Source organism: Penicillium vulpinum (assembly GCF_028829585.1).
Source record: "Penicillium vulpinum strain IBT 29486 chromosome Unknown utg000001l_segment0_segment0, whole genome shotgun sequence".
NCBI lineage: Eukaryota > Fungi > Ascomycota > Eurotiomycetes > Eurotiales > Aspergillaceae > Penicillium > Penicillium vulpinum.
The window spans coordinates 2,312,777-2,336,110 of NW_026643241.1; the positions used below are offsets into that span (position 1 = coordinate 2,312,777).

The window sequence follows — 23,334 nt, forward strand, 5'->3', positions numbered from 1 at the left end:
CTGAAGCATGGGGGGTTGATCATTTGGGGGGTGGTTCGAGTAGTGTATTTAAGAATTGACTTGACGTGGGGTTAAGCTTCTTATAACAATGGCGTTGGATGTGTGGGGATCCTACCTCAGCCTCAACAATGCATGAGGTCATCTGTGACCGGGATAATGCAATATATGCGATATTGTCTCGGATTGTTCCCCATATCTTAGCTATATTCTATTCATAGCACTGCTATAATCCACTTGGGTAGGACCCCATAGATGTCTTAGAAGTGCCAAGACCTTGCGGGGTGATAAGATAAGCAAGTTTCCATGGCGACAGGCAACTTTCAACTTCCCTCTGAACCACAATCCGGGGGAAAAACAGTGGAAAATGTCGTCCCCTCAGAAATACCCAGGCTCGCCAGGGAATACAGCACCTCTGCGCCGTGGCCTCTTCAGAGATGGCCTCTGGTGTTGTAACTGCCCAGACCGCCCAGTTGCCGCCCGTCGTCAAACTAAGAAGCAGGGAGCAAACTTCGGGAAATGGTGTATGTCAAATCTTGCTCAGGCTTTCAAGGATGATGCCTGGGAAATAACTTGAGATAGATTAATGACTGACCTAAAAAAAATAGTTTGGACCTGCGCGCAACCTTCACATCTCAAATGCAGCTTCTTCCTGTGGGCAGATGAGGCTACAATGCGTGAGCAAGCAGCCGTTCTTGCCAACTCTCGATCCGAGCTCGACCCTATCTCGCCCACCCCACCAAGGCATACCCCAGGACGTATGAACAACGGCTTACTCACTCCACAAACTGAGCGCAGATACATCAATACTCCCCAGCGCAACTTCAAGTCGCCTCCTAAGACAGCCAAGGCTAGAATGATCTCAGAAGCGTCGGATGATTTTGGCTGGGATGACGACTCAGATGGCAATGAGGAGCTTGTAAAGGCACTATCTTCCAGCCAGACTGAGAGCTTCATCTCACAGCCCAACTTCCACCCCGAATCCCCGTTCAAGACCCCCCGCACCTCCACAGTGACCTCACCCGGCAAACACAAACTGGCAGAAGCCACAAATGATAATCCTTTCCACAGCCAGTATACACCCGCGACGCCTTTCTCCGCCCGCTCCTCTCGCACCGATATATTCCCCCCCTCGTCTGTGGAATTATGCATGACACCCACGCCTAGCAAATACAGCAATGTACTTTGCGCAGACTCGAAGTTTGACACCTCGGATCTTGCAAAGAGTCTACTCGATATTCTGGAAAAGCATAGTGTTGTTTTGCCAAACAAAGCACAGGATGAAATTGTTTCGCTGCTTAACCGGCAGGACTTGAAGACGCAGGGGATTATTCGGGGGCGGGATATGACGCGGCTGGCGTTAAAGAAGAAAGATGACGATATTAAGAAGCTGCAAGACCGTATCTCAAACCTGGAAGCTCAGGAGGAACTGGATCGCTCTCTTATTGAAGGGATGAAGCCCTATTACTGAGGGGTGCAAATCGGATTGCACATGCAGCAGACATAACCGATGTTGGTTTCAGAGGACATTAGGATATCCTTGTATACTTTTGGCTCAGCGTTGGCCACCCATCTCACGAACTGTTACGATGATATGATAGCTTTGCGATATGCGATTATTGTGTTATCGTTTCAACATTTTGTAAAGCAGGGAAATAATAACCCTGTTTCATCAGACAAAACCAGGATGCTCAAATGAGAAAATATGATGAGCTTTATCAGTCTAGTAAATGACTTGACCACGCTACCACACTCAGTCGTCGTAAAAGATCCCGTATATTGATACTACTCAGTGGGCCAAGATAGATCTTGACGCAATTATCACAACACTAAAAAAATTAGTATTAAGCCTGATTCCGACACATTCCACATCTGGGATCTAGATAGATCTAGATCTAGATAAGGGCGTCACGTGGCTGATAAGAAATAAATTATCGCGCCGCAATGCGCCTCGAGCTTCGAACAAGGAGACAATCCCGAATAAGCCAAAAATAAACACCCTCTACTTCCAATGAAACCGACAGACGACGCTTCCAAGCAGGCCACTCTCCACGAGACCCCCGCCATGTTCCGACCTCCTGTGAACCGTGCCATGCGCACACTCGACCGGTCATTTTTCCGACGAAACGTGCCCCTCTCCGTCGCCCGAATTTTTAAACCAAGCGATATTTCGAACGTGCGGAAGGATTTGACCAAGAGCCGTGATATACTCCTTGTGCCACGCATTAGCTCTGTCCGTGAGGTGACAGATCAAGATGGCAAGGTGTGGAAGGCTATGTTGTTGCGCGAAGACCTGAAGTTTGATGGTAGGTTTACTGGGCTTGGACCGGCCGCAATCTTGATGGATAGGTTCTAATTCGAGTTTACAGATAAGGCAACATGGTCGCCTACTGTCAATGAACTCGTAAATAAGGGAACGGTCGCTTTGGGACCTTATGAATTGGTATTGGAATATGACCATTGGTCATACGGTATGCTTGCCATCGTGTTTTCTTTTCAAGGAAGTATATCATACTAACATTTTCGTAGCTGAGATCGTCTCATCAATTCTACCTGAGGACCTGATGGAAGAGATTCCTCAAGGCTTCACTCAGGTGGGGCATGTCTGTATGTTCGTCTGAGTCACTGACTATAAACCGCAATACTGACGAAAAACAGCGCACTTAAATCTCCGCTCCCAATACTTGCCATATAAGCACATAGTTGCCGAGGTTCTTATGGATAAGAACCCAACGATCCGCACAGTCATCAATAAGACCGAAGACGTCGGCTCCCACAGCCAGTTCCGCACCTTCCCATTCGAACTGCTAGCAGGCGAAAATGACCTTAATGTCATCCAGCATGAGCAGGACTGTGAATTCCGCTTCGACTACGCCCGTGTCTACTGGAACAGCCGCCTGGAGACCGAGCACCGCCGGCTGGTCGAGAAGTTCGAGCCCAGCGAAATGGTCTGCGACGTGATGGCCGGCGTCGGCCCCTTCGCCGTGCCGGCAGGCCGGAAGAAGATCTTCGTCTGGGCCAACGATCTCAACCCGCATGGATTTGAGGTTATGCAGGATGCTGTCACCCGTAATAAGGTGCAAGATTTCGTTACGCCTTTCAACCAGGATGGTCGGGAGTTTATCCGTTCCTCGGGTCGGTCGTTGCTCGCGGCCGAACCTCTTACCATCACTATCCAACCCAAGGTGGGCAGAGAGAAGCAGCGTAAGGCTGCGAAAGGCGAAGGGGCCCCGCTACCCGCGCCGAAGATATACACCCGTCCTAACATTGTCAATCACTATGTTATGAACCTGCCTGCTACGGCCATTGAATTCCTTGATGCCTTCCCCGGGCTGTATGTTGGGGAGGAACAACGGTTTGCGCCCAATACGGAGCAGAAACTGCCCATGGTCCATGTTTACTGTTTCTCGGGACACTCCGATAACGAAGTGGATGATCACATTGATATCTGCGAGAGAATGTCTGAGCGTCTCGGGTACAAGATTACTGTTGATGACTGTGTGGGAGGCAAGGGTAACCAGGAAGTGGAACTTGCTATTCACAATGTGAGACTGGTTAGTCCCAAGAAGCAGATGTTCTGTGCTAGCTTCCGTCTGCCTCGGGAGGTCGCTTTTCGGAAGGTATAGAGTTGCATAGTTGAATAGCTGCATGACTGCATGTGAGGCGTTTGGGACTTGTTACTTGGTCCATTGACAAAAATAAGACTCTGGTACTCTAAGAAACTTTGAATGCATATAGTATTAGTAGTAATAATGGATATGTAGATGACTTTGGCTTCGGGATTTCATTGTTTTCTGAAGATAGAGGCGGTAACGGCGTCACCGCCTTGAAATGCCGGATGTCAAACTGCAGAGATCAACGTTTCGCGCTAAATAGGTCACCTCATCTTCTTTACAGCAGATCCACGGCGTTGACGAAATAGCTTCGAACAAGTTTTTTTTTTCATCGATACATTCAATTCAGACGCACTAGGCCGCATACCCGAACCCACAGAATTTCCCCCAAACTGCACAATGAGTGTGCAATTGCCCCCACCTACGAACCGCAAGCGCGCGCTGCCGCAAGGCGAGCTCGAAGCCTCGTCCACGCTCAAGCTGGGCGCTGATCAAAACACACACACCCTCTCACTTTCCGAGGCCCGACTTGTTATCCACAAAGTGTTGGAGAATAAGCGGCGTGGGGGGAACAAATACGAAGAGCCGGAGTGAGTGGACCACCCGATATCGAGATCGCGATGGAATACTTATCTGTGATGTTTTTTTCTACAGAAACTTGACCAAGACGTTGGATTACCTGGATGTGTTTGCCCGGTTCAAGGATGAGGAGAACATCAAGGCGGTCGAACGTCTGTTGAATTCTCACACGGAGCTGGAGATGTTTGAGCGGTCGCAGCTGGGTGAGTTTTGTTTCGTGCTCCCCCATGCAAATCCATGGTACTTGTACCTGGATTTTGTTGAAGAGGAAAAAAAGTGACTTGGATTTTACTGACTTGGATCTTCCTCTGAACAGGTAGTCTTTGTTGCGATAATGCCGAGGAAGCCAAGTCTCTCATCCCTAGTCTTCAGAACAAGATCTCCGATGGAGACTTGCAAGAATTGCTGGATGAGCTGACCAAGCTGCGGAACTTCACCGAGTAAAAAAAAACCCCCGGATACCAAGCCAAGTTGATCGCATTTCCACCGTTGGAATGGGGGTTTCTCATTTTAGGAGCATGGAGTTTTCAAGGCGTTTGTTTTTTTTTTTTTTCTGAATTTCAGGATTTCCCAATGGAGAATCCGACGGATTAACATACCATAGGTACATATGGGGGAATTGATGATTCATAATAGAAATGCTCCCGAGCCAACCATTGCCACTCATTTCTTATTACACTCTAGGCTGTTAAGCCAAGGCCGTTCCATTCCGTTTGAAGTACCGGGGAAGGAATGATTGACTCCGGGTTGAACTAGCTTAAATAGGAAGTTTCAGGAATATGATACAGATACATTGCATATTTACGGAGTACGGAGTAGACCTTGGAATGTTCAACGTACACATATAGCACATATATAGCACACATATAGTACACATATAGTACTCCGTACACACATGCATATATTGCACCTCCACATTATACCCAAAGTATAAACACCCCACAGTCTCCTTCTCTGAGACTTCGGGCGCTACTGCGACTTTAGTAGAAGAATACAATGTGATTGGTCAGGTGCAAGACCGTTATCACTGGGTGATGATTGGTTCGGGATATCCCTTTTGACCAGTCAGAATGCCATGCAAAGGGGGATTAAATAATATTCTTATATTCTTATTATCTAACTATTTGATCTAGTTTGATTTCTATTCGACTACTTTGTACTTTTGTATATAACTAGGTATATATATAGCTATATGTATGTTAAATATATAATGAAGATGCTGACCTAATGGATATTGTACGTAATGCCATGTCTCCTTTCATAACCAATCAGCAAAGTCCGACTTATCTTTGAACGATTCCAAGTGTCATAATTTCCCTTTTTCTTCTTAATTGCATTTAGTTTTTGTTACGAGAGCAAAAGACATGATCTTCTCACAGGTATAAACCCGTAGTTTACATTACATATTACTTGGATCGTAGATGTCATCGCATTATATTCCGGGCATACATTACTTTTTCCCTTTCTCTTCCTCTTCCTCTCGGAATTTCCCATAGGAATGACGGAGCGAACTATACAGTATCTCATCCTGCTACAATCACTTGCAGGTTCATGTGCTTGAATATATATAAGATCTATATATATTATAGATCTCCGGTGCCGGCTTGGGATTATCGTGATCTTTCAAGATAACACCCTTTTTTTTTTTTTTCTTTCTTACCTGATAAGCGTATGTGTGTCTTATCACTATGATTCTTATCCAATGACTGACTCGGTATATATTCAGAAAAAGTGATTGACGCTAGAGATCCCTAGATCCCTAGATAGAGAGATATTGCGGAGAGAGGAAACTCCGGACCCTATCGTTTTCTATCTTACCCTGACTAGCTCCACATATGGCTACCGTTATCATTCAGTCAGGCTATTCCCAAGCCCATTCACCTGATCTTCGCCGAAAGACGGCCTCGACCCCAACGCTCTCTCCATCCCCCATCTCCGTCAACTCGAACCTTCCCCGCGTACGGAATGGAGCTAGCTGTGACGCTTGTCTCCGCAGAAAGAGCAGATGTGCAATGAACGAAATGGTCAATAAATGTTACTCATGCGACTTTCACCGCCAGGAGTGTACTTTCAGCCTCACTCAATCCGAACTGCCATCCAAGAAGAGGAAATTGGATGAACCGGAACTTACAGAATCAATTAAGCGGTATGGAAATTCCAGTTGGGGGATATATACTTCAGCTATAGAGAGAGGCAGAAAGATGATGTTCTAACAATCTTCAGACCCTCCACAATTCAACCGGCTCCTTCTGCTCCGGAGACCGAGTCTCACCCGCTAGCAGTGAACATGATTCGCCCCGGGTTCTTTAACCAGTCAACCCAGCATATTGGCATGACCACCGAGCTGGAACCGACCTTACTGGATTATCTACCACTAGACCAATATGACGAATGTACCGTTTCGAACTCCCGCATACGGAGATGTGCCGACGATGGCACCTTCATGCGCGTTGTCGATACCGTACCCGTCGGTGACTCACAGGCCCTGTCACTCGATGCCATTGAGAGTCTAGTCGCTCCCTACGGCTCAACACTCATCGAGAAGTTCTTCGACCATGTACACCCTTCGTTCCCGATTTTGATAGAAGAAGCATTCCGCCAATCATACCGTGAGCGTCGTAACCTCTCACCACTCCTACTCGCCGCAGTCTACGTCTTGACATTGAAGTTCGTCGACGTCGGTGCCACCTCGCAAACTGCACGCAAACCCGATGCCGCACGGCTGGAGGCTTCCGCCTTGAAGCTGCTGATGGAGTCCTTGCAATTCCCCAGTGTCTCGACTATCCAAGCCGGGCTCCTGCTGACACAGAAATCGACTCTAGCTACGGCATCGTTAAATGGTCAGCTGGTTACAGCCGCTTTCGAACTGGGCCTGCATCAGGACTGCACGAACTGGCGCATGGAGACCTGGGAGAAGGGTCTGCGGAAACGGCTCGCGTGGGCTTTGTATATGCAGGATAAATGGTCGTCGCTGGTGCACGGCCGCCCCTCACATATCTTCGCCTTCAATTGGACAGTCAAGGATCTCGTGGAGCAGGACTTCTCAGACGCCTTTGCCTCCGGCACTGACTCATCACACGATGAAACCGCCGTCGGCCACGGCCCTCTCCTCTTCTGCCACATGGTCGCACTAACAACCATCCTCTCCGACATTCTCGACCGATTCTACACACTGCACGCCATTGAAGAGTTCTCCGCCGCCGGAAACCAGCGTACACGCATGATCTTAGAAAAGGCCAAACCAGCCCAAATCCGGCTCAAGGACTGGTTCTCCTCGCTCCCACCATCACTCAAGATGGAAACCTCCACCGGCGAACTCGTCGAAACAATCACAGACGAACACGCCCGCAACGGCGCCCTCCACCTCGCCTACTTCGCCACCGAAATAACCCTCCACCGCTGCATCGTCCGCTCCCTCCTCGCCGAAGGCACAGACCAGTACCTCGCGCACATCTGCCGCTCCGCCGCCAAAACCCGCCTCATCTCCGCAATGGACTTCGTCAACCGTCTCCGCCCCGCTCATCTCCGCTCTTTCTGGCCCGCCTCGGCCAGAACCAACTTCTCCCTCATTGGCTCCTTCGGCATGCTCCTGCGCATTACTGCCCCGACAAACGAAGAAGCAGACTTCTACCGCGTCCGACTGTGTGAATACCGCTGGACTCTAGGTGTCAGCCACAAGAACGCTGAATTCATGGGCTTCGCTCTACAAAGTCTCGATAATGCCACCGCGCTGCATAAGCACGTCCCCGCGAAGCCCGGAATCGCAGAGCTCATGGCGTTGAATAGCAAGAATGCCCCACCGCGCATGCCGTCTACGGCTACTGGTTCTTACGATGATGCTATGATGGATGCGGCCGGCGCCGGGCCTTCGAGCTCGGTTATGTCGGGGCTTGCATCGCCAGCTACGTCTGTTAGTGATATGGAGGATGGGGAAGCTTCCATGGCGCCGCTGTGATAACCTTCACCTCTACTATCTCTCCTGGGTTCGGCTCCATCTATACTTCTAAAATCCGCCCCGACCTCGCATTTACCTCACGTCTTGTCATGATTTCCCCTTCTACTGCGGCGTTTTCTTGGGAATTTGTTCTTGATTTTCTGACATGAAGCGCTTGATTTAATTTGAAATTTTATTGATTATGGGTGCATGTACCCCATGTACCGAGTCTGCTTGCACAGCAGACTTAAAACCAGTTACTTTGTCACGACGGAATTACCCTGGCTTGGAATATCTAGATTGGACCGGATTATTGTGTTTCGTGCTTTTTGGGTTTCTTTTCCGCCAATGTTTATAGACATCGATTATGTATATAGATTGGATGACGAATTATGATTTTATTCTTTTGATGAATTTTGCGGCTGTTTTAGGGACAGTGTAGAAATGATCTCTTCTGACAGCGATGTTCGTTTCTGGCTTGATGTTTGGCTGTTTTCCTAGGGTGTATGACTCGAGTCTGCAGAAAGACGGTATCAAAATCCTTTCTGAAATACCCAGTGAATGGAAAGCAACAGAAAGCGAAGAGCGCTATCCACGGAGAATCTGAAGTCATTGATGATCTAGGTTCGCATTGGATCCATCGAGACCAAATAAGAGACCTCTTCGTTGTAGACGGAATCACGTATCGCCCACGATTTGGCTGTTTAATCGCTATGTGTATGACTGAATAAACTAACACCCAAGCGCAGGGTATGTAGCAAGGTCGACTTCGGCGTTGGCTGGGCTGGTACATGATCTCTGGTGGTATTTCAATCTCTTCATGCTGATGCAGACCATCGAAAGCAGCCTATCTCGACCAAACGTAGGTGTTCTAGAACTTGCATTCCCGAAAACAAGCTCACATAACGCAGAGACTCCCTTGCCCGCAATAATGGATTTGAGGGCATCGTCGACTATCCGCGGTTCTTGGGTAGAATCCTGAGAAAGACGAAGTTAGTAATGCTCGACGAATACGTATTCATAGAAAAAAGAAACAAGCAAATGCAACTTACGTTCATAGCAAGAGCCGAGTTGATTGACTGGATCTGGTCGAAAATTCCGAGTCGCATTTGCATACCATCACCCTCTTTGCACTTGATCACACGTTCGACGTCGACGCGTACCATGGAAGGAAGTGGGAGACGTGTAAGACTTGGATTCAAGCGTGACTACTTCATCCCGGTCACCAACCGTCTAGGCGGCTGGTCCTCGTCTTTAAGCAGGACATGTGAAATGAACGGAAACCAGAGTCCGAGAAGACCAGGTCTCCTTTAACATCAGCGGCGAATAGATTATGATCCCGGTCATTGTTGACTTCAAGCGTATCGGCACTGTCATCTCGATCCTCTGTGGTGATATCAAATTGTGGATGGATTTCATCACTAGAGGTGTCATCAAAGGAACCGGGGTTTCAAGATCCTATCGTCTGCATATATGGGCAGTGTTGTCAGTTAGTCAGGGGCTTGGAGATAATTGGGGATCTCCAAGGTCTCATTGTACGCCTGGGCAGGTGCGCTCCCTGAACACATTCACACCGTCATTCTGAGCCTCCGTGATGAGGTCAGTATAACAATATAACAGTATTTATAATATATAGATTTATGTAGCATAGATTATCGTAACACTCCAAGAACCTTTTGAAAGACTAGAAAGATGTACAAAAGGGCATCTGGAAGAGGATATGGATGAAGTCTACCTGTGGACGGGTATAAATACATAATGTTTAACTAATTAGACACCCGTTTTCCAATATGCTGAATAGCCCAAATCTCTCGCTTTGAAGAAAAATATTGATCCTATTCTGTTTGAGGACCATTGCAGGTGATCTAGTTGTTTGCCTGAGGATCCTTCTGCTGAAAGCCCAAACATACTAGTGCCTGCCTATATACATATGCACCTTATTGGGATTGTTCGTTAACCAAGTCCAGATGCATGATGCTGCCCTTCTCTCACTGTTAAATCCATCTTCCTCCTCCCTTTCCCCCCTCATATCATATAGATCAGCCTCCGAGATCACTGTTGTAACGGACAGTAGTTTCAAGTTCCTGTGGCTTCTTAGCATGATCCTTCTCACCATTTCCACGAATAGCAGGTGGGCGATTTCTTCATATAATACACGAAGCTATGACTAATAGTATACGCAGACCAAATTGGGTTCCCAGTTTCGCTTCTCTTATTTGGGCTCATGCCAGCTGACCGTACGAACTCTTGTGTCCGCAACATACTCTCTACGTACATATAGTTCGATAATGGGGTCAGCGCTCATCTGAATACTTATACACGTTGTGTTTGTGCCGTTGCCGGAAACTAAAGTAAGGAGTCCCCGTCATCTTGTTAGATCAATATGTTATACTAGAATAGACCATGGTGTGTCGAGGGACAATCCATGTGTCCGTGTAGGCAATGTTGCGGCTGATGAGACGATCTCGCCTCCTATTGACATTGAACTCGCCGTTAAATGATTTCGTGCTAATGGGCCTGCATCTGCAGCTGTTTGGGACGATTAAGATTCCTGTTGATGTATAGTTCTACCGGGAAAGTATCCATATATCCGCAACTACCGAAAATGGAAAATAAACCCGATCTTTTTATTAAATCATACCATCATCAACAAAATAGATGTGTTGTATAAGATATACTACCCTCCCCTCTGTATTACTATGAACTTTCAGCTTATCATATTATAGTACCTTTGGTTGTATAGGATAGGAAATTCTCTATCTATCTATCTATCTATAAATATAGTAGATACAAAGATACATAGATACATAGAGATATATGAGATGTTCAGGTTGATTTTTGACTTTTGGGGCGGGTTTACGGATATAGTAGCCCAGTCTGGGGAGTTATCTATCTGTGGCTTACCCCGACGGAGATAACCAACGAGTAAGCATGGCGAGTCGAGATCAGCTGCTTTCTCTAGTGACATTCCATGCACCTTCACAGATATATAAAATGGGGCTTGGCCAATTCAATACTACAGTTCGTATCAGCCTTCATTCCTACTCAATCCTAATACACTACTACCGACCCTCTATGCTCCTCGACATTCATTATCCAGTCAAATAATCTCTCTAAACAACCCTCCAAGATGGCCTACGACCAGAACGTTTTGCGAGCGCACTTCTGTCATGCCCTTTCAGAAATGTACAAGAGCGAAGTTCCTCTCTACGGCGACCTAATAGATGTAGTCTGGAATGCAGACGCGAAAACAGTTCAAGACAGCCACAATATCGAGGGTAACCACGTTATAAACCCAGATGATGTTCTACCCGCCCGGCATCGCGTTGAGAGACACGGAGCCATCCGACTGGGCACAGCCCATGAGCTGGCTACAATTCGGCGTATGTTTGCTGTGATGGGAATGCATCCTGTGGGCTACTACGACCTCAGCCTCGCTGGATTCCCCATGCACGCCACAGCCTTCCGACCAAATACCCAAGAGGCGCTCGACGAGAACCCATTTCGCGTGTTCACGACAGTATTGCGGATGGAACTGTTGACAGAAAGAACTCGGAAACTAGCGCAGAAAGCGCTGGACCAAAGAAATATATTCACACCCAGACTTCTTGCCCTGTTGGATATTGCGGAAAGCCAGGGCTTCTTGGCATCGGATCAATGCACAGAGCTCATCAGCAATGGCTTGGAGACATTTAGGTGGCACTCGAAAGCAACAGTCACCTTTGAAGAATACGAGGAGCTGAAAGCTGAGCATCCTCTGATTGCGGACGTCGTCTCTTTTCCCAGCTCCCATATCAACCATTTAACGCCTCGAACGATTGATATCGATCTTGTACAGAAACTGATGTTGGATCACGGAATGCCTGTCAAAGAGCGTATCGAGGGACCACCGAAACGATCGTGCCCAATTCTTCTGCGGCAGACAAGCTTCAAGGCGCTGGAGGAAACTGTCTATTTCAAGGATCCGTCTGGTTCCTATGTGAAGGGCTCCCACACAGCACGATTTGGCGAAGTGGAGCAACGAGGCTATGCTTTGACTCGAGAAGGACGCCAGCTTTATGATCAAATCTTGGACCGAGTCAATGCAGAAGCCGCGAAGAATGGGCTGAAAGGAGAGGCCTATGACACGCTACTGGCAGAGCGCTTCAAAGAGTTTCCCGATAGCCTGTCAGAGCTTCACGATCTGAGACTGGGATATTTCATCTATCGCTTGACATCACCGAATGACCAGTCGGTTAACGAAAGCCTATTATCGGAGGAAAAACTGCATCCAATATCACTTCAGGATCTCCTCGACAAGCAGATCCTGAGTTATGAGCCTATCACATACGAAGACTTCCTTCCTTTATCTGCGGGAGGAATTTTCAATTCCAACTTGGGTGGTGTCTCCCAGTCCAAGCAATTGATTATGAGCGCGGATCCGGACCTCGATGGTTTCCAGCGGCTCCTTGGGGCATGTGTGGCTGATGAGTTCCATCTATATGCCGTAATGCAACAGAAATCATTGGAAATTTGCCGACAGAAACTGCAGTTAAGGGAGGTTATATAGGATGAATCGCTTTATACTAATAGCGCCTGTTTCAATGTTTGAACACTCTACTATATTCTTTTCGGCAGATCATGGCTTCAAATTTCTAGTGTTAGTTTTATATTCATGTTTCCAGCAGAGCATATTGAATCATTTTATTTAATCTTGACTAGGATATTATTAGCTTTTCATTCAACGCGAAAATCCAATGTTATAGATCATTTTGTTCGGCTCTTCCAAGCCCTGTGGAATGTCCCTCTCAACTAAATTATTCTTTGAGAACATTCAAACCAGAACATACGTACGATCTGCAATCTTCATGGTCTTTTAGAAACGGTGAATCGTGATTCGCCTAATTCCGCCAAGACCAATTACAATTGATGATGCTGACATTCGGGCTGTGAGATCATGTCGCCCGATCCGGACAATATCCATTTTGCAAAATGGAAGAAAAGCAAAAGGCCCTGCAACATGACCGTGCACATCGATCGGCTCCAGCGATCGGCTCCAGTTTCTCCAGACTCTTTCCAGATTGTATCCTATATCCATCAGGAGGAGTAAATAAAGTACATCCTCCTATAAATGGGTGGTGTTGGAAATGAAGAACTGCTTCTTCTATAGCTAATGAAATTGCCTCCATGGCACCAGTTCAGGATCAGCCAAATGATGATATTTCATGGCGCATCCTGGTTGGTACAATTGTCAGCATTATCCCGGCTACCATTTGCGTAATCTTGCGATTTATTGCCCGTCATATCGCTCGTGCTAGCCTGTGGTGGGATGACTATACCATTGTGGGGGCTCTAGTAAGTGATGCCCTTGAGCTTTAGTGTCTCAATCCCAAAACGAACACACGAGGTAACGAGGCTAGACGATCAATTGGGCTATGGATTCTTTACGATGGGCGCAGGTTGCGTTGTACGATTATGGTCATCACGCTCAATATGTGTCACAAGATAAACTTGATGAATTTGGAAAGGTATTCCATCCAAACCTGGCTATCAATACAATTTCTAACCAGTATACAGAGCTTCACAGCTGTTCAAGTTCTATACTTCACCAATACCGTCTTTACTAAGGCGTCGTTACTGCTTCTCTTCTATCGCATTTTCGGTATTGTCAGAAGCTTTCGTTGGGCCATCTGGGTCGTTGCCTTTCTGGCTGTTGCCTACTTTATCGCATGTTCACTTACTGCGCTTGTGGGATGTTTGCCACTATCCAAAGCATGGGATACACGCGAGCCGGATCGTTGCATCAACGAAGTGACATTCTTCCGTGCGAATGGCATTGGGAATATGGTCCTTGATTTCATCGTGCTCTGCCTCCCATTTCCAATGGCCTGGCGGCTAAATACAACGACTCGACAAAAGTTTATTCTATCCGGAATCTTCTTACTTGGTGGCTTGTAGGTTTCTTTCGCATATCAAAATGGGATATATCACTAACTATACACCAGCGTCTGTATCGTCTCGATTCTCCGTATAGTCAGTGTCAAATCAGCAGTCATCCCCGATCCGACCTATACAAGCCTTGTCCCGGCCACTTGGTCCACGGTTGAGCAATCCGTCGGGATAATATGTGCCTGTCTTCCAACGCTTCGACCTCTCTTTCGCCGGTTCTATGGCGCAACAAAAGTAGCCTCAACTAGAAATAATAGCGCTGATGTTGTTTTCGCCCAGAATCGGCCCTCAATATCTGGCCGAAGGTCGTTCTGTGATGAGGAAAGCAGCTCCATGAGCCGTAATCCATCTTGTTCGACACAACAGCACAACCGTCCCGCTTCCATACGCCAGCTAAATGAATTGTCGGGTGGATATCGCAGTCCAACATTTCAATGAAACTCATCAGCATCCTGAGTCGGAGTCTTTATAGGATGCACAGAGCGAACAGAGCGGCCTCTGCAGCTGCATTTGTGAGGAATCTTTACTAGGTCTTGTTGGCGTTATAGTGGTGGTCTTTTGTTGTATGATACCCAGGTCTCAAGATATATCATTGCATCATTTTATTTTTTATATTCAAAGATTTGTTTTAACAACTTTTCTAACCTCCAATTATTTCATTTCAAGCATTTGGACCCTAAACCCGAAACCATATAAATGTTGCATCAACGATTCCCTGCGGTGCATACGGAGTACATAGGTTTTGTTCCTTTCTTGGCCACAGAGGGAACCCCCTAATAATGCGCTTTCTATCGAAATTTCCTTTCACACGAAATACCATTGGAAGGTCCAAAGAAGGTCCCACCGGCTGGATGTATCCAATATGCACAAGAAAATTCCAAGGTTACTCATGCGCGAGCTCATGTGATATCTGAATGATCGGTGTGTGCTTTCAATCTACAGCAACATACTCCGTAGACATTTTTCTTTTCTTTCACGACAGCATTCTAAATCTAGCCACCTGCTCCAGTGATGCACCCTACTGATATTGTGTGTGCTCTCCTCGCCTCATCCCTGCTGGGATTTGCATCGGCGACTCCGCCGAACTTGAACCTCTTTGCCTACGGTAATTCGGGGTCATTGCTTGGCACGTCTTTCGGCATTTCTGGCGCGAATGCGACTTTCGACTATGTGGTCGTTGGCGGAGGCAATGCCGGGCTCACAATTGCAAGTCGTTTGGCAGAGAATCAAACCGTGAGCGTTGCAGTTATTGAGGCGGGCGGCTTCTATGAAACCGACAATGGCAATTACTCCACAGTTCCTGGATATTCCAGCCATTACACAGGCTCAGACCCAACAGACTACCAGCCGCTCATCGACTGGGGCTTCAGTACGCAGCCCCAGCCTGGATCGGGAGGCCGGGTCTTGCATTATGCCCGAGGCAAGACTTTAGGAGGTTCCTCGGCTAGGAACTACATGCTCTATCAACGGCCGACGATTGACAGCATGCAGCGCTGGGCCGATGAGGTAGATGACCAGAGCTACACATTCGAGCGCTTATTGCCGTACTTCAAAAAGTCTGTTCACTATACTCCTCCCAACCAGGCGTTATACGGCAATTCCACGAACAGCCAGACTCCAGATGCATTCAGTCCTACAGGAGGGCCCCTAGAGGTCTCCTTTAGCAATGCTGTGCATGCATTTGGAACATGGTGCCAGAAGGCATTTCTCGCCCTTGGTATGAAGCAGATTGATGGATTCAACAGCGGTGGACTGCTTGGCTCTGCCTTTGTGACCTATACCATCGACCCGCGAAATGCACATCGCTCCAGCTCCGAGTCCAGCTTCCTTCAGACCGTGCTGAGCAAAGGTGTCGGACCCACAGTGTATAAGAATACCATGGCGCAAAAGATCTTATTTGACCGCGATGATAAGCACGCAACAGGGGTCCAAGTATCGACTGGAGGCACCTTTGGCACTCGATCGGTCAACTTTACACTCCATGCTCGCACCGAAGTCATTATATCAGCCGGTGCCTTTCAGTCTCCTCAGCTACTGATGGTTTCGGGCATTGGACCATGCGACCATCTGCGTAGCTTTAACATTCCCTGTATCAAGAACCTCCCAGGCGTGGGCCAGAACATGCAAGACCACCCAACATTTCCGATTTCACACCGCGTGAATGTTCTCACAACTTCAGCCTCAGCCAGCAACGCAACTATCGCAGCACTTAATGTGAAGCAATATACAGAAAATGCCACAGGGCCTCTTTCTATATTTGGGCCAGGCTACTATAGTTGGGAGAAATTGCCTGACCCATTCCGCTCAAACCTGACTCGCGAATCTCGTCTCGCCTTATCAAGTTTCCCACCTGACTGGCCGGAACTAGAATGGTTACCCGTCAGTGCATTCAACGGTTATAATCTCAACAAAGTCACAGCCGATCCAAAGGATGGACATCAGTATGCAACCCTCAGTGGAGCATTGATTGCTCCTCTATCTCGAGGCTCAGTCCGTCTCGCCGGCCCTAGCATGAACACTCCACCCTTGATCGACCCGCAATGGTTTACAGATCCAACCGATGTAGACCTTGCTATTCAGGGTTTCAAGCGGCAACGGCAAATTTGGGCGGAATTGGCTAAGCTAGGCGTGGCTGAGCATGAGGAGTATTTCCCAGGCTTTAATGTTTCTACTGATGCTCAGATCCTCGAGTTCATCCATCAGAGTATGATTACTGTTTACCATGCGTCAGCAACATGCAAGATGGGACGCAAGAATGACACGATGGCTGTGGTTGACAGCCATGCCAATGTGTATGGTGTGCGGGGGCTGAAAGTTGTCGATGCCAGTAGTTTCCCATTTCTGCCGCCAGGTCATCCCCAATCTATTGTGTATGCATTTGCTGAGAAGATTGCGGATGAGATATTGGGCTTTGTCGGATGAAACTCAGTGTTGACGCGATGGTAATTCAAGCCGACCCAAGCACTGGGAAGAGCCTGTGTAAAGAGGCCCTACACTATTCCAAGGTTGCAATAGAGAGATCTTCAGAAAAAAAATTCAATACTATAGAATACAATGCATACAGAGAACAGTCCAAATCCATCTATCCGTACAATATGCCGCAGAGATATCAATGCATCACGGCAAACAATTACCAACAGCCCAAAGATCAAACCATATCTCGACCAAATAGTACTGTCAATACCTCGAACCACTATCGGATCATGATCCGGCATCACATTTTCGCCTCAAAAAAAGCTTCTCCCAAACACCGAACAACCCAATTATGACCTGGGTTCAATTACTGAGCTATCCTCTGAGTCTTCCACGACTACCGCACCTTCCGCCAACAACTCATCCGGCGTCTTCACACGCACATCCATAACACGCATGAGCGTATAGCGGTGCTTGCTCTTAGCCTGCTTAACGTGTCTTTGTCTCCGCTTCGTCTTCTCCTTGATGCGCAGCGGCTCCGCGTCCACACCCGTCACACGGACCCGGCACTCGTAGATACGCTCGTCGATAGTCGGTGTGCCCTTCATTGTGAAGTCGCGGGATCCAAGTGCCGAAGCACGGTTGAATCGCAGAATATCGCCTGCCTTAACCTTGGGCATGAGGAAGGGCAACCGGATGTGATCACCTTCTGTCAAGAGGTATGGTCGTGCGTGTAGTTGAGCGACGATGTAGTGTGGCTTCTGGCCGGCAAGGTGGGGGAGCTGTGACATGAGGGATTTTGTCACTTTGAGAGGGGAGTTGAAGGTCGGGGCAACGGGTTGCTTAGCAATGGGAACGTGTGCGCGTGTTTGGGGTGTCATGGTGTTTTCGTCGAAATTGGCGGCCGTGACGCCCTGGTAAGTCTTCGGTTGGGTATCTTGTGCCCGGGGAGTGGCGCTGAGAGGTGATTCAGGGTGGCTGGATGCCGATTGGCTCTGGGGCTGTTGCGAATTCATCAAAGATGCACTTTGGTGAAGGCATGCTCGTTGCTGCAGGGGAGCTGCGGATGAGATTGTAGACGGCGCAGTCCAGCGCAGTTCGGAGGCGAGGCTCCGGAGAGCAGAGCGTGAGAACATGTTGACTGACCGCTTGCCAATGCTCAATGATCGAGTGTGGAAGTGGTTTGTGGTGGTTGATATTCAAGATAGAAGAGCGGTTTCCCCGTAACTAGAGAAATTCACTACTTGCGCAAATGGCCGCTCTGTCACCCGTAGTATCACGTGATGATTACAATGCAAGTTGAAGATGCAGATTTGGAGCGAGAAGAGGCCAATATTTTGGTAGTGACTGTAAAGAAACCTCTTGTATCATCCCTATTTCAAATTGCTACTCTTTGATATCCAATTTTTACAATATTCCTTGAATCTATAAAAGTTGATGAAACGGCCTTACCGATAAGAAGCGTCACGTGTCTCACTATCTTTTCCGCATCACAACTTTTTCGGTCTCGATTAGATCTTCAAGGCAAGAACTTCATCACCCATTCACCTTGTGTTGTTCATTCTTCGTTCATCATGGTATGCTTTTAATAATTTTCCAATCTCTCAGTGTCTAATTCCATCAATTTACTAACTATTTTCCTACCTACAGCCTCAGAACGAGTTCGTCTCTCCCCGCCAGCCACCACCCGATCTCCAACTGACATTTTCCCACCAGGTATATCGAGCGCTGGCAGAAGCAGCACGGCAAGCGCCTTGATCACGATGAGCGCAAGCGCAAGCGTGAGGCCCGTGAGGGACACAAGGCGTCGCACGATGCCCAGAACCTGCGTGGTCTGCGGGCCAAGCTGTACCAGCAGAATCGCCACAAGGAGAAGATTCAGATGAAGAAGCGCATCAGGGCCCAGGAGGAGAAGAACGTCAAGTCCGCCGCACCCGACGAGCCTTCCAAGACCCCTCTGCCCCAGTACCTGCTCGATCGCTCGCAGGAGACCAACGCCAAGGCCCTCTCCAGTGCCATCAAGAACAAGCGTAATGAGAAGGCTGCTAAGTTCGCTGTCCCTCTGCCTAAGGTCAAGGGTATCAGTGAAGAGGAGATGTTCAAGGTTATCAACACCGGAAAGAAGACTCACAAGAAGGCCTGGAAGCGTATGATCACCAAGCCTACTTTCGTTGGCAGCGACTTCACCCGTCGTCCCGTCAAGTACGAGCGGTTCATTCGCCCCATGGGTCTGCGTTACAAGAAGTGTAACGTCACACAGTATGTTTTATCTCTGGGAGGAGAATGCTCACCCTCCAGCTCATTTCGGTTGGATATGGTATATTGACTTTTTCTACTTCAGTCCCGAGCTGGCTGTCACCGTGCAACTCCCCATCCTGTCCGTCAAGAAGAACCCCCAGAACCCTCTCTATACCCAGCTGGGTGTCTTGACCAAGGGAACCATCATTGAGGTCAACGTCTCCGAGTTGGGTCTCGTTACCACTTCCGGTAAGGTTGTCTGGGGTAAGTGGGCCCAGGTGACCAACACTCCTGAGAACGATGGTTGTGTTAATGCGTAAGTTCCTTCGATCACTCTTATTTCTTATGTTATATCTCAAACTAACCTATATTAGGGTCCTCCTTGTCTAAATTGACCACAAGCACTTCCTCTACATTCCCGGCAGACAACCAACCCGTCTGTCTTTGATACCTCCGTGCTCAGGCAGTTCTATATTTTCATTTCTTGACACATACAGTCTATCAAGACTGTTCTACTCTTGGGCGGTGTTAATGGCGCAAAGTCAAGTCCATTGATTTCAAACGAAAAGTATTCCGCATATTTGGCTTTTGAATGGACACAGCTAGTTTTTAGATAGTCAGGAATTTATCAACTATGATTTTATGAAGACAAGCCGCATTTCCATTGTAGAGATCATAAGATGATGGATCAAAGACTTGATCCAATTTCCAAGTAGCCCACAGAGCAAGAAACATGCAGTATCCAAGTAAAGAAGATAGAGGAAGGTTGTCAAATAAACAATTTGATCAAATGGAGAGTTATTGTCACTCCAGGAACACTGACACTGAAACAGTATCCATCCGGATGCAAGAAAAAAAAAAGAAAAGGCTAATGAAATCATTTACACACGCTGCGCTGAACCGAAATTCGTCATGAAATACCCACCACAAGGCAACGTAGTTGGGGCAGACAAACAACCCGAAGGATGATGTAGAAGGAAGAGAAGAGACAATGCAAAGAAACACAAACAGTCAGATATCCCGCAAATTAATCAACCAGACCCAGACAGAAAAAGATCAACACATCCAACACCAGTCATTAAGTCGTTCTAACCAAGAATGGAAAATGAGAAAACGCCAATAGGGCAGTCAAGACAAAGGAAATAAAGTGAAAGGAGTGGTTGGGTGTTGTCATGCATTTTCTTCTTCAAGGGCGGCTTTGATTTTTGCAAAGAATCCTGCTGGCCATGCAGCCAATTCCTCTTCCCTAGGTACACCGCGGGCCTTGCAGTGGTTAACGACGTTGGCCAGAATACGGCCGAGCATGTCCTGGGTGACCGGAACAGCACCCTCAAGCTGGGCATCTGGATGCAGGAATGGATCGCGCGGACCAAGCATCTCCTCAATAGTTGGTCGGAGAGTCTGGTCGCGCTGTAGACAGCGCTTGAGAGTCCGAACAAGGCCAGGGGGCACTGGAATGCCACCGACGCCAAAGGCTGGGAAATCGATTTGTACACGGGGGTTGGGAATAGCCATGATGCGTTCATAATATTTGGCGATTTTTGCGAATGGTGGTTGTCCGTAGACCATCTTGTACAGAATACAACCCAAACTCCAGACATCGCTGGGTTTTCCTAATTTCATAACTTTTCCAACACTTGCAGGCAGACCGAGGGACACGTTGGAATCAACCAATGCTTCGGGGGACATGTAATTGGGTGTGCCAACTTGCTGTTCACGATGAACGTTGACCGTATTATCTTGGATCGCATTTGCAATTCCAAAGTCGATGAGCTTCAGCCGGCCTTGAACCATGAGGAAGTTGGCCGGCTTCAAATCCGAGTGGACGATGTTGTACTCGTGGACAGCTTGGACACACTCGAGCATCTCCTTCCAATAAAAACGGGTAAAGTTGATATCAAAAACAGCATCCTCCGCGTTTAAGCGGTATGTGAGAATCTTTTCAAGATCAGACTCTCCAATCTCCATAAGCACACTAAGAGCATGTTTGTCATTGTTCAGCTCCCAGTCAAACAAGCGCACGACACGGTCCACATTCTCCAACTTTTTCAGCAGGTCGATTTCACCCTTATATCCAGTCAAAGTCACTGGATCGACATCTTCAAGATTGACACGCTTGAGAGCGAAGATCTTGTAATTCTCAGCCATCACTCGATAGACACGCGAACTACCGCCTCGACCAATGCAATCAAGTCGAGTGAAATGCTTGCCATTGATAGCGACTTGACTCCTCTTTTTTCGTGATTGTGATGCCGATGCGCCTCCTGTGGAAGTAGCAGTCTCAAGAACTGACATTTTTGGAGGAGGAGGAGGAGCCCTATGAGGGGTGTTGTTGCTCCGCGTGGCAAGTATCTTTCGCGCAGAGTTCGTTGCTGGCGTCTCCGCTGCGTCCTTCTTCTCGATATCGTAAACAACATTATACTTTTCAGGTTTATCCAACACATTCAATACTTGGGGCTTTGTGCGCCGGAAAGTTGGTGGTGGTTCATTCTCTTGGTCACGTACCGATGGCAAAGCCGGCATTGAAGGAACCTTGAATACAGGTTGTTCCTTCGCAATCGAGGATTTGGAAGACATTTCTGATGTAGCAGGGGTGGACTTTGAGCCATATGATTTTGGCGAAGATGACCTCGAGAACGGTCCTTCAACCTCAGCAGGGCGGAGCGGATATTCTGGTCTATTAGGCTCACGGACGAGAGATGGACTTGGGTCAGCCCATGACACCTTGGGGGATGAGGGTTTTGCTGGGTTGTGAGGTCGGTATTCGATATTCTCCTCCTCTCCTTCAATGTCTTCTCGGATGCCGTCGGCTGAGAGATAGTGGTGATTTTCCTCGTTGCTTTCCTCGCTCTGGCGTCGTAGCACGCCTCTCCGGGCAGGGCCGTTCAAGAAAGTGCCGGCAAGTCGACCAACCCGCTTCACACGCAGTGAGCTGTGTGGAGCGATTTCTTCGCCGCCACGGCCCCGCAATGCAGAAGAAGGGCCATATCGTGACATTGGGTCATCGTCATATTGCGATTTCCGATCACTATCCGAGCGATCTACACTACCATACTCATCACCCGAGTTGCGTTCCGATGAGCGGTTTCCGGAGGGCGAAGCAGAGGCAGGGGATTGTGTGTTGCTGCGCGAAACATTGATACGAACACTGCGCTGGCGTGGGGCGGGAGTGATAAAATCATCGCGGCGGTTGTGGTGCTCTGGTTCTGCGCTCTGGCTATTTGATAGTGGGGAGCCTTCGCGTGAAAATCGAGAACCGGATGAGATGGCCCCTATACGAACGACTCTTGGAGCCGGGCTACCATTAGATGAGTCGTGTGGGGACGAATTCCGGGGTGAGCGGCTTTGCTGTCTAGATATTCCAATTCGAGGTTCGTGCGATAAGTGTGACTTTTGTAGATGAGGCGAAGAACCTAATCCATCTCCATGCAATAAGGCTTTTACAGAAGCACTAAATTTAGGTTCCGGTACCTCTTCGTCGGAGCTATCGCCAGAGTAATGTTTGGGCAAAGCTGATGGAGATACCCGTCTGGAACCCGAGCGTGAAACCGCGGGTCGGGACATCGGTCGAGGTGGCTGTCGGTACAGCTCGTTGTATGCTGGGAGGGAATTCGGGGACGCCATGGCGATAATACCTACATTGAAGTTGTGGATCAATGTGGCCCCCTCCAAAGTTGTCGATTGTTTTGTTGATCCTGGAGAAAGCCCAGTCTCGAGAGTCCGTCGCGGGCGCGCTATACAGTCACGTGTTTATTGTTGCTATGGCGACGTTCAACCCACAACATACCAGAGCAATGAAAGAAGTGATTCTGGGCTTGAAGGAAATTGCAGAAAAGAAAGATAGACACAGCTCTAGTCTGATAATACCCCGGTTTGTTCTAGTAGGAGGGTTATCATGCCTGTAGTGACCCCAAAGGCCACAGTCCGTACTCCGTACCACATAAGGGATCGGCCGGATCAACCCCCACTTATAGTTAGTTACTACTTGACTTTGTATGTCCACAGCTCTATAGACTACTAGGTTAAAATTGGCAATGACAAGAGGGACATTATCGTGTAGGTGTATGTTTCTATCAAATTTCACCATCAAACAAACTACTGTAACTAGAAAAGAAAATCACATAAAGATGT

The 23,334-nt window shown here is 47.9% G+C and overlaps 11 protein-coding genes across 11 annotated transcripts; 8 read left to right on the forward strand and 3 right to left on the reverse strand.

Moving 5' to 3' along the window:
• Nucleotides 1-364: 364 nt before the first annotated feature.
• On the forward strand, nt 365-1,468 carry N7479_000856 (Zinc finger GRF-type; the record flags this gene model as incomplete). The annotated part of the gene is made up of 2 exons (XM_057248554.1): nt 365-521; nt 606-1,468. 2 exons carry the CDS (start codon nt 365-367, stop codon nt 1,466-1,468), a joined length of 1,020 nt encoding a protein of 339 aa, XP_057112986.1.
• A 540-nt stretch (nt 1,469-2,008) lies between these two features.
• trm5 (tRNA (guanine) methyltransferase) lies at nt 2,009-3,623 on the forward strand (the record flags this gene model as incomplete). The annotated part of the gene is made up of 4 exons (XM_057248555.1): nt 2,009-2,303; nt 2,367-2,468; nt 2,527-2,604; nt 2,656-3,623. The coding sequence occupies 4 exons, from the start codon at nt 2,009-2,011 to the stop codon at nt 3,621-3,623; spliced, it is 1,443 nt and encodes a 480-aa protein (XP_057112987.1).
• A 387-nt stretch (nt 3,624-4,010) lies between these two features.
• N7479_000858 (DNA-directed RNA polymerase II subunit RPB4) lies at nt 4,011-4,634 on the forward strand (the record flags this gene model as incomplete). The annotated part of the gene is made up of 3 exons (XM_057248556.1): nt 4,011-4,201; nt 4,266-4,393; nt 4,507-4,634. 3 exons carry the CDS (start codon nt 4,011-4,013, stop codon nt 4,632-4,634), a joined length of 447 nt encoding a protein of 148 aa, XP_057112988.1.
• Nucleotides 4,635-6,025: 1,391 nt separating this feature from the next.
• On the forward strand, nt 6,026-8,145 carry N7479_000859 (putative C6 transcription factor (OTam); the record flags this gene model as incomplete). The annotated part of the gene is made up of 2 exons (XM_057248557.1): nt 6,026-6,336; nt 6,414-8,145. 2 exons carry the CDS (start codon nt 6,026-6,028, stop codon nt 8,143-8,145), a joined length of 2,043 nt encoding a protein of 680 aa, XP_057112989.1.
• A 711-nt stretch (nt 8,146-8,856) lies between these two features.
• Nucleotides 8,857-9,290, reverse strand: N7479_000860 (uncharacterized protein; the record flags this gene model as incomplete). The annotated part of the gene is made up of 2 exons (XM_057248558.1): nt 8,857-9,102; nt 9,177-9,290. The coding sequence occupies 2 exons, from the start codon at nt 9,288-9,290 to the stop codon at nt 8,857-8,859; spliced, it is 360 nt and encodes a 119-aa protein (XP_057112990.1).
• Nucleotides 9,291-11,254: 1,964 nt separating this feature from the next.
• On the forward strand, nt 11,255-12,673 carry N7479_000861 (VOC family protein; the record flags this gene model as incomplete). The annotated part of the gene is made up of 1 exon (XM_057248559.1): nt 11,255-12,673. The coding sequence occupies one exon, from the start codon at nt 11,255-11,257 to the stop codon at nt 12,671-12,673; it is 1,419 nt and encodes a 472-aa protein (XP_057112991.1).
• Nucleotides 12,674-13,290: 617 nt separating this feature from the next.
• Nucleotides 13,291-14,490, forward strand: N7479_000862 (uncharacterized protein; the record flags this gene model as incomplete). The annotated part of the gene is made up of 4 exons (XM_057248560.1): nt 13,291-13,458; nt 13,524-13,631; nt 13,681-14,057; nt 14,109-14,490. The coding sequence occupies 4 exons, from the start codon at nt 13,291-13,293 to the stop codon at nt 14,488-14,490; spliced, it is 1,035 nt and encodes a 344-aa protein (XP_057112992.1).
• Nucleotides 14,491-15,063: 573 nt separating this feature from the next.
• Nucleotides 15,064-16,974, forward strand: N7479_000863 (GMC family oxidoreductase; the record flags this gene model as incomplete). Its single annotated transcript, XM_057248561.1, has 1 exon — nt 15,064-16,974. The coding sequence occupies one exon, from the start codon at nt 15,064-15,066 to the stop codon at nt 16,972-16,974; it is 1,911 nt and encodes a 636-aa protein (XP_057112993.1).
• A 341-nt stretch (nt 16,975-17,315) lies between these two features.
• N7479_000864 (mitochondrial 54S ribosomal protein bL21m) lies at nt 17,316-18,101 on the reverse strand (the record flags this gene model as incomplete). The annotated part of the gene is made up of 1 exon (XM_057248562.1): nt 17,316-18,101. One exon carries the CDS (start codon nt 18,099-18,101, stop codon nt 17,316-17,318), a length of 786 nt encoding a protein of 261 aa, XP_057112994.1.
• A 438-nt stretch (nt 18,102-18,539) lies between these two features.
• N7479_000865 (rRNA-processing protein NSA2) lies at nt 18,540-19,593 on the forward strand (the record flags this gene model as incomplete). The annotated part of the gene is made up of 5 exons (XM_057248563.1): nt 18,540-18,542; nt 18,616-18,626; nt 18,682-19,224; nt 19,307-19,519; nt 19,578-19,593. The coding sequence occupies 5 exons, from the start codon at nt 18,540-18,542 to the stop codon at nt 19,591-19,593; spliced, it is 786 nt and encodes a 261-aa protein (XP_057112995.1).
• Nucleotides 19,594-20,373: 780 nt separating this feature from the next.
• N7479_000866 (serine/threonine/tyrosine protein kinase MPS1) lies at nt 20,374-22,827 on the reverse strand (the record flags this gene model as incomplete). The annotated part of the gene is made up of 1 exon (XM_057248564.1): nt 20,374-22,827. One exon carries the CDS (start codon nt 22,825-22,827, stop codon nt 20,374-20,376), a length of 2,454 nt encoding a protein of 817 aa, XP_057112996.1.
• Between the last annotated feature and the right edge of the window lie 507 nt (nt 22,828-23,334).